Source organism: Stegostoma tigrinum, chromosome 47 (assembly GCF_030684315.1).
Source record: "Stegostoma tigrinum isolate sSteTig4 chromosome 47, sSteTig4.hap1, whole genome shotgun sequence".
Classification (NCBI taxonomy): domain Eukaryota; kingdom Metazoa; phylum Chordata; class Chondrichthyes; order Orectolobiformes; family Stegostomatidae; genus Stegostoma; species Stegostoma tigrinum.
This window is the reverse complement of record NC_081400.1, coordinates 2,216,578-2,229,677: the sequence shown is the minus strand read 5'-3', so window position 1 is coordinate 2,229,677 and position 13,100 is coordinate 2,216,578. Positions and strand designations below refer to the sequence as shown.

Here is a 13,100-nt window from a genome sequence, read left to right as displayed (position 1 = left end):
TTAAGGATTGGAGGGCAGGACTTTAGAATTTGTTTGTAAAATGATAGGAGGAAGAGTGCATGGTCCCTTTAAAAGATGAGGCTTTTAAGCCTTGGAGATTAAAAACATGCCTGCAGGCAGCAGCAGGTGCACAGAGTTCTTGAAACTGAAACACTATCAACAGGCTATACCATTAGCAGGCAAAGCAAGATTTTTACCGAGGCAGCAGGTTTTAGAATTTAGCCAATTAATTTAAACCAGGCCCTAGAAATCAAAACCCAATTAAATTTAAATCTGGTTCTAGGTGTCAAAAACATTAATCCTATTGTAAAAAATTAATAAGATCATTGACAGTATAACAAAGGCCGGACATTTAAAAATCGGCGAGTGCGCAAACTGCCATCTGGAAACTCACTGGTTCTCACAGAAATCTCTAAGCTCTCAGAGTAAGCACCTTCTAAATTAAAAGGTACTACAGCACTCTTTGCTAATATTCCTGATACAAGAATTCAATGGAGGAAAGTGTTCCTGACCTGAGAAGGCAAACAACACTCTGGTATCCTTATCCTAGCTGTAATTTCAAGAGATTAAGTTTAATTTAATTTTTATTTAATTTGGTTTATGTAAGTGGGACTTATATTTATTGGAACGGCATATCATTAGAATTTTGTTTTATTCACGAGTAGTTAATATTTAAGGGGGAATGGTTTGGTTTGTTAGTAGTTCTGCTAGTTTCTTTACTGTTAGAGTTTAATAAATAAAATATTACTTGTTGATTATAAAGTGAGTATCAGGATTTCTTTCATTTAACTACTCCTTTATGACAGATTGGGGGGGGTGGGGAAGAGTGGTAACAGACAGGTTATACCGCTTTTCACACTTGCTTCAACAAATTATGAAGTGAGGCGAGCTTCTCGGTGTTTCAGTTTTATTTATCAAAGAGGTGCTGCCCCCTGCTTCGTAACAGATCAGGGGCTTGTCCAGGATCTAGCCGGTTAGTGTATAGGATCTGAATACATCTGAATGGGTTTGGCCAGATTTGAATGGATTTGGGATACAAAAGATTCTAGCAGAACGAAACAGACTTGGAAATTAGTGCTCTAGATCTTTAAATAAAACTTAAGTGGGAATCTGTTTAATTTCGGTGACTTATGGTTGGTTAAATCAAACTTGGGGGAAAATGGCTCTTAAGATTGCTGAAGGGGTTCTGGGGTTTGAGGATGCTTCCCAAGTTTGCCGGGCAAGTTTAGAAACAGTGGAAGGGTATTTTTTAGACTTAGCTAACAGGTTAGATTTGCTTTTAACAAGGGAGAAGAGAAAAGATGAAATTGTAAAGGAGGTGGTCAGGCATTTAGGTATACAAGAGGAACAGGAAAATGCACCGGAGTTACTAAACATTAAACAGAAAATTAGATAATTGGAGTTAAAAGATGAAGGGAAGGAGGGCCAGGGCAGAAGAAAGGAAAAGAATGTTCTAGTTGGAAAAGATGAAGTTGGAACTTAAAGCAATAAGACTTCAAGTGGCAGAAGTAAAAGTATTAGATAGAAGCAAGAATGAACAAACTCATCGTAGTTAACAGCCTGGTAGGGAATATAAACAAATATGTCCTAACATTACCAAAATTTGATGCAAAAGATGTAGAGGCACTTTTTATTTCCTTTCAGAAACTGACTAAACAGATGAACTGGCGAGAGACTGTGCGGGTAATGTTAATTCAGACCAAGCTGGTAGTCATGGCTACTGAGGTGTTTGCAGTGCTGTCAGGAGAATATGAAGTAGTAAAACGGGCTAGTTTGAGTGCATATGAATTGGTAGCAGAAACATATAGACAATGGTTCAGAATTAAGGAAGGAACCAGGTCAGATTCATGTCAAGTTTTGAAAGAATTAAACAGAGCAAATTCGATAAATGGGTAAGAGCATGAAATGTGGAAAAGATACGAGAGGATCTTAGAGAGATTATTCTGCTGGAGGAGTTCAAAAATTCACTTCCATAAGTGATAAGAACTCATAATGAGGAACAGAAAGTTAAAACAACAAGACAGCTGCAGGGATAGTGGTGAGTACACATTAGTGCGTAAGTTGAAATCAAGCTTCCAACAGCAGTTTCATTCCGTGAGTGATAGAAATTGGGGGAAAAGGGGAGATCCTTCAGTGTAAACAAAAAGTAGATCACACTGGGAACTGTTGACCATATGTGAAAAATAGGAACCCAAGAGGGTGGAAAAGAGGTGAAAGGCCTCAGGTGTTTCCACTGTAATAGAGGGGGACACAGAAAGTCACAGTGCTGGTGGCTTAAGAAATGCACTGGGGAACAGGTGTGTTAAAGGAGGCTAAACCAGTGAGATTAGTTGAGCAAGTGAGCAAAATCCCAAGAGAAGTCAAGGAGTGCAAGAGAGTGCACACCCTAGTAAGAGATGGAGAGTGAGACAGTGCCCAATCTCTTCAAAGACTTACCTCTGTGGGTACAGTTTACTCAGCAAGGACAAGGGAAGATGGTAAACAAGTTAAAATATTGACAGGCAAGGGAGCTGATCAGTCTCTAATGTTAAGAGACAAAAGTATTTACAATCCTTCTGAAATGTTACCTGAAAGAGTGAATTTTGGTGGAAAAAAATGGAAAGAATTTAGCAATCCCCTGTGTAAGATAAGGCTGGAAAGTCCAATCAAGACTGGGGAAGTGTTAGTGGGAGTGATTGAAAGATTGTCTATTCCATGAATACAGTTTGTTCTTGGGAATGATATAGCTGGATCACAGGTGGGAGTGATGCCCGTTGTAGCAGAGAAGCCGAAAGAAAACCAGGGAAATGAGCAGTTAAAAGAAAAATACCCTGGAATTTTTCTGGACTGTGTGATGACAAGATCCCAAAGTCCTAAGTTAAAGCAAAGTCTTTAAAATCTTAAAGTCTTTAAAGAGAAAGACTAAGGAGTTGAGGTCCAGTTAGCTGACACTCTGTTTGATGAAATGGTAAAGGAAGAACCCAAGCAGGTAGAGGATCAGGCAGAGGTGTTTAGTTCTGAAAGATTTATAAAAATACAACAGAAGAATGAGGCGGTAAAGGATTTATATCATAAAACCTGTTTGGAAATGGAATCAGAGTGTATTCCAGAATGTTATTACCTCAAAGATAAAATCTTAAGGAGGAAACGTAGACCTTGGCAGGTTAGTGTGGAACAGAAATGGGCGCATGTTCACCAGACTGAGTTAGTGGTAGCATACAGACAAGCAGTATTGTGGGTAGCACACAAATTTCCTGTAGGAGGTCAACTAGGAGTGAGGAAGACTCAGGCTAAGATACAGAGGCATTTTTATTGGCCTGGATTACATAAGGATGTGGTTGAATTTTACTGTACCGTTCATACATGTCAGATGGTAGGAAAGCCACAGGCAGTAATAAAACCTTTGGTGCCAATTCCCACATTTGAAGAACTTTTTACACGGGTTATGATTGATTGTGTAGATGCCTTCCCTAAAACCGAAAGTGGGAACCATCATTTGCTATCCGTAATGCATGTATCTACCAGATTTCTGGAGGCAATTCCATTATCGAATGTCAAGGCAAGAAGGGCTGTGAAGGAATTAAATGTGAGGCTGGATGAACACAGCAGGCCAAGCAGCATCTCAGGAGCACAAAAGCTGACGTTTCGGGCCTAGACCCTTCATCAGAGAGGGGGATGGGGGGAGGGAACTGGAATAACCAGCCCAGTTCAGGAGAGGAAGAACCGGTTAGGGAGGCAGAGACAGGTTGGACTGGTTTTGGGATGCAGTGGGTGGGGGGGGAAGAGCTGGGCTGGTTGTGTGGTGCAGTGGGGGGAGGGGATGAACTGGGCTGGTTATTCCAGTTCCCTCCCCCCCATCCCCCTCTCTGATGAAGGGTCTAGGCCCGAAACGTCAGCTTTTGTGCTCCTGAGATGCTGCTTGGCCTGCTGTGTTCATCCAGCCTCACATTTTATTATCTTGGAATCTCCAGCATCTGCAGTTCCCATTATCTCTGTGAAGGAATTGCTTGCTTTCTTTCCCCATTATGTACCACCTAGGGTCATTCAGTCAAACCAAGGATCCAATTTTACTGACAAAACTATTTGAGATGGTCATAGATAGTTTAGGCAACCAATACTTTACATTAAGTGCATATCTAACTGAATCCCAGGGAGCACTGGGAAGGTGGCATCAGGCCCTAAAGGCAATGCTGAGGGCTTATTGCCAGGATTACCCAAATGATTGGGATAAAGGTATCGCATTTATATTGTTTGTTTTTGGATGCTCCAAATGAATCGACTCTGTTTACTCTATTTGAATTGAAATTCAGACACAAAGTAAGAGAGCCCTTAAAATTAATTAAGAAAAGTTGACTGGTCTGAAGTAGAGATCTCACTGTTGGATTATGTATCTGAGATGAGAGAAAGATTAAACAGAGTAGGCGAACTAGCGAGACAACATTTCAAGGTGGCATAGTACATAATAAGGCAAAAAGCAGATAAGAAATATAAAATTTATACTCTGGCCATGGGGATAAAGTATTGGTGTTATTACCAGTGATAGGAGATCCCTTCAAAGCAAGTTTTAGTGGTCCCTATCAGATTGAGAGGAAGTTATTTCAGGTGAATTATCTGGTAAAGATGCCAGACAGGAAAACAAAATTTATCGTCATGTGAAAATGATGAAACCTTACTATGACAGGGAAAGGGAACTGGAGAAACAAGTATTAGCTACTGCCACTTAAGAAATAAAATCCAGATAATTTAGATATGCATGTGCCTCAGCATAAATTAAATAATGAGGAATTCCTTAAAGATTGGGATAAGGTTGTAAGTTCTGTCACAGGAACCGAGTACTGAATTGAAAGGCTTGTTGCAGCACTATAAAGACATGTAGAAACAGAATGGGGAGCACTAACACAACTGTACATGAGGTTAACGCAGGGAATGCCGTTCCAGAAAAAAAAATCCTAAAGGGTTAATCCCCTCAAAGCAGCACAGGTACAGATGGAAGTGGAAGCAATGCTCCAAGAAGACATCAAAAGCTGAGGCAAAGCATGTGGAGTCCGCAAAACGCATTGGTTCCCAAATCTGAGATAATGGGAACTGGAGATGCTGGAGAATCCAAGATAATAAAGTGTGAAGCTGGATGAACACGGCAGACAAGCAACATCTCAGGAGCACAAGAGCTGACGTTTCGGGCCTAGAACGTTCCCAAATCTGACGGTATTCAATGATGGTGTAGATTTATAGGAAGATAAACACTGTGATTAAATCAGATTCACACCCAATTCCAAGGCTGAAGGGCTGTGTGGAAGAAGTTGGACAAGCCACTTCTATCACAAAGTTGGATTATCTCATGGTTACTGGCAAGTAGATTTGTCGAAGAGAGCAAAAGTAGTTTCCGTATTTGTGGCCCCAAATGGCCTGTATCAATTTAAAGTAATGCCCTTTGGAATGAAGAATATACCAGCCAGATTTGAAAGAAATATGAAGAGAGTTGTTGTAGGATTGACTAACTGTGCCATTGATACGGATCACTTAGTGATCTTTAGCTGTCTGTTGACAGGTCACGTCGCATCTGGCAGAGTGAGGGATTACGGAAGGCAAAGTTGGTCATAAAATTGGCAAAGACAGAATTCACGAAGGCAGATGTGATGTTCTTAGGACACAACATTGGATGTGGAAGGATGACACTGAGGAACAAGAAGATGAAGGCCATCGAGGAATTTCCCAGACTATCCTTGAAGAAAGAAGTGCTATGATTTTTGGGACTGTGCAAATTCTATGGAAAATTTGTATGAAACGTTAGTAGCATGGTAGCACTGCTGAAGAATTTGTTAAAGAAGAACATGAAATTCCAGTGGACAGACCAATGTCAGCAGGAATGAGACTTAAAAGCAGTTTTAACCACTGCACTAGTTTTAGCTACGTCAAATTTCTCAAAACTCTTTACCACTGGCACAAGTGACGAAGAGGTTGGAGCAATGTTGTTACAGGAGGATGATTGTGGAATTTAAAGGCCAATTGGTTATTTTTCGAAAAAAAAAATTCAATATCCACCAGAAAAATATTCAACAGTTGATAAAGGGTTGTTGAGTTTGGTACCAGGCTTACAACATCTTAATGTTTATGTTGTAAACAAATGAATCAGAGATGGTTGCATAAATTGATCACAACCTTTTGACATTTTTGGAAAGATTTAATGATAAGAATACCAGACAATTTCATTGGAGTCTTATGTTAGAAGCATTTCATTCGCAGAATGTACATGTTGTGGGTCATAAAAATGTTATTGTAGATGTATTATCACAGATTTAAAAGAAAATATGTATACAAGATAGAAACAGTAGTATCCAATGTATATAGAAGTAGTACGAAATGTGTAACTTTAGGCTAATGGCCTATGTATTGAATAAGAATAGCGTTAAGATCTAGAAAAAAGCCATCTTTTCACCATGCTGGGGATTTTTTCTTCAGGAGAGGGGGGTGGTGTTGCAAAGTTGGGTATAGTATTTGTGAATTAGAAGGCAGGGCTTAAGAATTTGTTTGTAAAATGATAGGGGTAAGAATATGTGATCCCTTTAAAAGATGAGTTTTTTTTAAGGCTTGGAGATTTTTTTTAAAAAAAACTCAGTAGGCAGCAGCAGAGTCCTTGAAAATGAAACAGTATCAAAAGGCTATACTGTTAGCAGGCAAAGCAACATTTTTACCAAGACAACAGGTTTTTGAACGCAGCCAACTAATTTAAACCAGGCCCTAGATTCCAAATTGCAATTTAATTTAAATCTGAGTTCTGACAACCTAGAACCAATGCTATTGTAAGAAATTAATAGGTCAAGGGTATAAAAGAAGACAGGCATTTAAAATAAAATCAATGTGAGAGCAAACTGCCATCTGAAGAGAAACCTTGCTGGCTCTCACAAATCTCTAAGCTCTCGGAGTAAGCACCATCTAAATAAAGGTACTACGGCATTCAAATAACATTCCTGGCACATGAATCCAATGGAGGAATACATTCCTGATTGAAGAACAACAAGAAGGCAAACAACATTCTGGTAGTTTTCTCCTGGATGTAATTTTGAGACATTAAGTTTTAATTTAATTTTTATTTAATTTCGTTTGTATAAGTGGGACTTATATTTACTGGAAAGCATACCATTAGAATTTTGTTTCATTTGGGAGTAGTTAGTAGTTAAGGGGGAATTATTCAGTTTGTAGTAGTTCTATTAATTTATCTACTGTTAGAGTTTGACAAATAAAAGTGTTACTTGTTGACTATAAAGTGAGTATCAGGGATTTTTCTAATTTAACTATTTCTTTATAACAGCTTGGGGGGGGGGGGGGTGGTGGTGAGACGCAGGTTATACCACTTTTCACACTTGCTTTAACAGATTACAAGGTGAGGCGAGCTCCTCTGGGTGTTTCAATTTTAATTATCAGAGGAGGTGTCGTCCCTACTTCATAACATTATCTTGGGCAGCCTTAAAGTATTGGCCGAACATTTACAGGGGTTCTGAATCAGGCATGTTTCTCACAGCTTGATTTAAACATGCATTTGCAGTAACAGGTACCCAGTAACAAACTTCTCACGTGAAGAAAAAAGTCAATGTTTCTTGGGATGTTAGATGCCTTCAAGGCAGAGATCGCCAAATTCTTGAACTCACGGAATCAAGGGCGACGGGGAGAGTGCAGGGAAGTGGAGTTGAAATGCCCATCAGCCATGATTTAAATGGTGGAGGAGACTTGATGGGCCGAATGGCCTTACTTCCACTCCTATGTCTTATGGCTCAATGCACCAAAGTGTGGCGCTAAACCACACAGGTTACATAATTCTTCAAACTTATCCAGTTTCTGAGAGAAGCAGCTACATAAGAACACAACGATTCTGTGATATACAAAATCAACGTGGTTAAAGTGTTATAAATAAAACAGAGAACTGCATTTGTAAAACAAAAACTGAAATTGCTAGAGAAACTTAGCAAGGCTGGCAGCATCTGAAGCTGGAAAGAAGGGTTAACATTTTGAGTCCAATGACCCTCCTTCACTGCTTTCTCTCCACAGATGCTGCCAGCTTTGCTGAGTTTCTCCAGCAATTTTGAAATAGAAATGTTGTTCCCCTCTCAAAGCAAACCACAGATTAGACACAATAGCATCTTCAGACTTACAGAAAATCTCTTTCTACAGACTTCGACGATACAACCTACTACCAATGTCCATCTTATTTGAAGGAGGAAGTGTCAATTTTGCAGTAATTAATACTGAATGATGAATAATTCAATAATGTGGCCTCAAGTACAGCATTGCAAATGAATCCAATGACCAGTGGCTTCTTTTACAAATGTGAAAAATCACTCTCTTCTCCTGTGTAGTGAGTGGGATAGGTTAACTGAAGCCTTCAAAACTCAAATGGATGAAAATGAATTTTAGTTGGGTAGGAGTGTTGAGTGAAGTACAGTAGAATGGGTTAAGAGAGGGGAAGTACAGGTCAGGTTTCAATTAACTGTATGGCAGTGGAACAACCAAAACTGCAAAGGAGAACTGTGCCATTTGTGGATGTTAAAATTACATAAAGCTGTGAAGGAAGAAGTCTGCACCAAACATTCTCTATTTCAGGTATTGATATATACTGTCAGTATAATTTTCCCAGTTCAGATTTTCAAGCAGCTGACAGCAAGTTGAGTTTAGAATCAAGCTCTAGAACAAAGGCCCCTCTCTTGCCAATTGGCAAGGCCATCCAGTTGCAAACATCTCCTTCATATGCTCAGGTTTCCTAATTTTAGACAGCTCCTTCTGAGATCCATGGTCATTTAACTGACATGTCTGCGATCAAGGGAGGGGGCAAACTGATTGTAAACAGTTTTCTCAGCTGGAATGGTTCAGCACAAAGGACACAATCTTAGAGAAACACAGTCAGATGATGCATTTGTGATGTTAAAAAGTACTCCTCTTCAGTATGGGTGGTGGAAAAACCGGAATTTTCATCTCTTTTTTAAAGAGGTGGGGTTGAGTGAAAATGTCATAATCAAGTGTATGGGGTTATGAAAACTGGTAGATGGAGTTGAAATGCTGATCAGCTGCAGTTTAACTGACCGACAGTGCAAGCTGAAGGGGCTGAATGCCTCATGTTCTAATGTTCACTCCATTCAAGTGGTTTTTCGGCACAGTGTCAAAATCAAGTCCCAGTGGCCTATTTCATCAGAGGCAAGGGTTTGAAAGTTGAGGTAATTCGGACCTTGCTTGCCAGTAGGGCCTTAACTTCTACTTCAGCAGTGAAAAGGAGGCCTTTTTGACACTGTCTCTGGATCTACAGGCTCTCACTTCAAGTCCTATCCAGTGGTTCTCGTGGTGACCCCAGTTAACGTCTATTTCCTGGCAGAGGGACAGATATCGGAACAATGAAGCAAAAGTTCCTTGCGGCATGGCAGGAGACAAACTATAAAGAATTTGGTACTTACGGCACAATGGAACAGTGACAAGTAACGAAAGCCAAGTAACATCCTATGCCACCCATCCACCACAGCTGTCATGCTTCCTAGACACCTTGGACCCTGCCCACCTCTAGGACCAAGGAAAACCAGCTGAGAGCGCATAGCTAGCAGCTTGCGCCCTTCCTCCACGTAATCACATTCCTCAGGGAAGAAAGGACACAATCAACTGAGTCAGCGCACTAAGCATATTAAAAAAAAGAGTTCTCTTACCGCGGGTCATGGGATGGCCCTGTCTGGGCGAGTAGGATGAATTCACACTGCAATGCTGAGCCCTGTGAATATTCCATGAGGCCACTAACTGGGTTTTTCGTCAAGCAGGCACGAAGCCGATCGGTTGGTGAAAGTGCTGGGTGTTGATCAGCACCAGGCTTGCCCGCCAACACACCCTGCGGCAGACCAACCGTCTCCCCAGCCTCACTCACACGGTTGATGATGTTCAGGTCATCAGGGATATCATCAGACGCCCACTGGCCGTTGCCTGTGGTGCTGTCGTAGTAGGCTGCCTCGGAATGATTGGCCTTATGGGTCTCCACCTTAACATCGAGAAGCAGCGGAGCAGAAGTGGAGAGGGAATGCAAATCATTTGCTTCCCCTTGAAGAGCAACTGCCTGGCCATTGCCTACATTCCCCTCTTCCTTGACTTTGACCTCTTCAATGACTTCTTGAGAACCATCACTTTCATCTTGAACGGTCACAGGTATTCTCTCCAAAGTTTCAATTCTGGGCTCACCCAATTCAAGCAGCTTTTTCTTCCTTAGCAGTACTTCTTTCTTTCTGTCTGAAAGGGTCCAAATTGGTGGAAATGCAGACTCCTTGTAGAGATCACCTTGATTTTCAAACAAGTGAAGGGTGGGATTGATTTGCCGAGCTGACTTCAGTCCAATGTTTTTGGCAATCTCAAGGGCAGTAGCCTTCTCCTTCTCCAAGAGGAAGGAGAAGATTTTGTTCTTTTGGGTTTCACCATCTCCCATGTTGGAGTGGTCAGTCATGTTACTGTCAGTGCTTTCTTCGTCGTCAGAAGCTTGCTGCTCTTCCTTGGGTGGCAAAGGTAAAGCTATGCCCTCGGGTGATGACCGCTGGCTTTCAGGAGCCTGTTCTCTGGTTTCTGTTTGGCCCACAACGCGCCAGAGAGGGGTCGATGCACCTTCCTTCTGCACCAGGTTTTCCTTCAGCAGGCCGTACAAGATGCGATTGACTACTTTTTTCTGAATGCAGAGCTGCCTGGCTATCTGACGTGCTGGTAGTCTTTCTGTTGGTCTAAGTTTTCCCAAAATAGACAGGATATCTTGGCGAGTGTTGCCACCAAGTGAGATATTCTCAAACCTTGAGAATAGGTGCTCTAATTCCGGCTCAGTCTTGGGGTCTTTCTTCACTTTCTGGACAGGGGGAGCTTGGGGCTGGGGATGTCTAACCAGCTGCTGGTTGAAGTTGTTGTTCCAGTTCTTGGCTGGTGGACGGAAAACCCGCGGCTTCTGCTGGTTTGACACCTGGCTCCTGTATGGCTGCTGATACACAAAGGCAGGTGCCTGTGGGATCTGCCCCGTGAGGAACCGGATCTGCTGGCTTCGAAAATGATCTATTCCCGTTCCCTGAATTGAGGGGTTAAAAGTCAGATGACTGTAGCTGTACTGATCGTGAGGGTGGCTATATCGATAAGAACCTTTAGCTTTTCCTCTATGTGCTCTTTTATCACCGCCACTACCTCTGCTCATAGCTCTTTAATACGAGCTGTGGGATTTGCTTGCCTTTGTTGACACACTAAAGGGCATGCAGATTGAACTGGGACGTTGGTCCAATAGATCGAATCACCTCTGTACACCTGAAACAAAAAGAGAAAATTAAAATTATACTAATAGAAAATATATGCAGCGTAAAATAAGCCAGGATTGCCAGAACCGATGGCCACTGGCAACTCTTGCTGGAAAACAAGCACAGAGGATTTGGGAGTGTTGACTGGAAAACTTATGATCCCTGCCCCAAATGCTCATCGGCTAGAACAGTCATTAGGACAAGGGACTGAAGGATTGCTGGTGCCTGCAAAGCAGCATTGTAAGCTCAATACCATCGAAGGTGGAACAAAACCCTGCATAAAGCACAACATGGAACGAGTTCCACAATTGCGAGAGAGAGGGAGAGAGGAGAGAGGAGAGAGGAAGAGAAAGGAGAAAGAGAGAGAAAGGAGAAAGAGAGAGAAAAGGAGAGAGAGAGAGAGAGAGAGAGAGAGAGAGAGAGAGAGAGAGAGAGAGAGAGAGAGAGAGAGAGAGAAAAGGAGAAAGAGAGAGAGAGAGAAAAGGAGAAAGAGAGAGAGAAAAGGAGAAAGAAAGAGAGAAAAGGAGAAAGAAAGAGAGAAAAGGAGAAAGAGAGAGAGAAAAGGAGAAAGAAAGAGAAAAGGAGAAAGAAAGAGAGAGAAAAGGAGAAAGAAAGAGAGAGAAAAGGAGAAAGAAAGAGAGAGAAAAGGAGAAAGAAAGAGAGAGAGAGAGAGAAAAGGAAAAAGAAAGAAAGAGAGAGAGAGAGAGAGAGAGAGAGAGAGAGAGAGAGAGAGAGAGAGAGAGAGAGAGAGAGAGAGAGAGAGAGAGAAATGAGAAATGAGAAGTCTATATTTTGTGCTACCACTATCCACAGCTCCCAGTACAATTCAGTCCAGGATGCTAAGAAATTCTAAGAGCTTGTCCTTTTAGTTTGGCAGTAACCAGCAGTAAACAGGACCTCAGTCCTCCATGGCACATCATACCAATGATCCATTAGGGAAACAAACATGACAAACTAAGTAAGAAGCTTGCTTTTGGTCAGTGGAGCTTCCACCTGCCAGCTGGTGTAAGCCACTAAATGATTCCTGACCACACTGTTCTACAAATCTTTTCATTGCACTATTCATTCTGCACAATCCCCTAGTATTTTGCAGCACATTCATAACTGCTTTGCACACAGAATACAGCCCAAGCAGACCAGGCCGGTGCTTATGCCTCACCCCACCAACATATTTTTCCATAACATCTTTTCTCGTAGAGGTAACCAGCTTCACCTGGTGTGTGTTGGTGCTAAGCCATCAACTACGCTCTCAGGCAAATAGCAAGAGGTAGTAAACTCAGAGCTGCAAGACCATAGAGAACAAAACGACTGTTGCAAGTTATCTGCTGCACAATTATATTTTAATTAAGAAAATGTATTTAAACCTACTGCTTCAATTACCAGTCTCCACAACCCTCCAGAGAACAAAACAATTAAAATTTCTAAAAACAGTGCCATGGAAAGCAAAGAAGGCAACACAACCCCAACAATGCAAGAATTCATTTTTCTTCAAGTCAGGTAACTAGTGAGTGGTGCTGGTGGAAAGAATGACTGTATGTTCTAACTGGACATCAGCAGTAATTTCAGCACACCAAGTATTAACTGTTACAGCACTGGACTCATCTTAACTGTATGTCAAGAGGAGACTGTGGGAATTAAAGAACTTGGAAATAAAATTTATCCTGTAATTTTATTTTTAAATATAAGAATGCATGTCACTTCACACTCTGTAGGCTGTTAGCTCCAGTATGTTTTTTTTAATTAATGGATACAAGCGTGTTGATTAAGTCCAACATTTAACTGCCAGTCGTTATTCAGCCTTGACAGATCGCTGGCAGTGACTCACCTTTTAAACGTCCGAAT

The 13,100-nt window shown here is 41.4% G+C and overlaps 1 protein-coding gene across 4 annotated transcripts in view; it reads right to left on the bottom strand.

The window, feature by feature from the left end:
* adar (adenosine deaminase RNA specific) overlaps positions 1–13,100 on the bottom strand; it is a 92,530-nt gene that overhangs the window by 41,187 nt on the left and 38,243 nt on the right. For all 4 annotated transcript variants that reach the window (XM_048525540.2, XM_048525538.2, XM_048525541.2 and 1 more), the window contains one exon: positions 9,660–11,268. In XM_048525540.2, coding sequence (XP_048381497.1) covers positions 9,660–11,161 — 1,502 coding nt within the window. In that variant the 5' untranslated portion in view covers positions 11,162–11,268. The remainder of the gene's footprint in view (positions 1–9,659; positions 11,269–13,100) is intronic.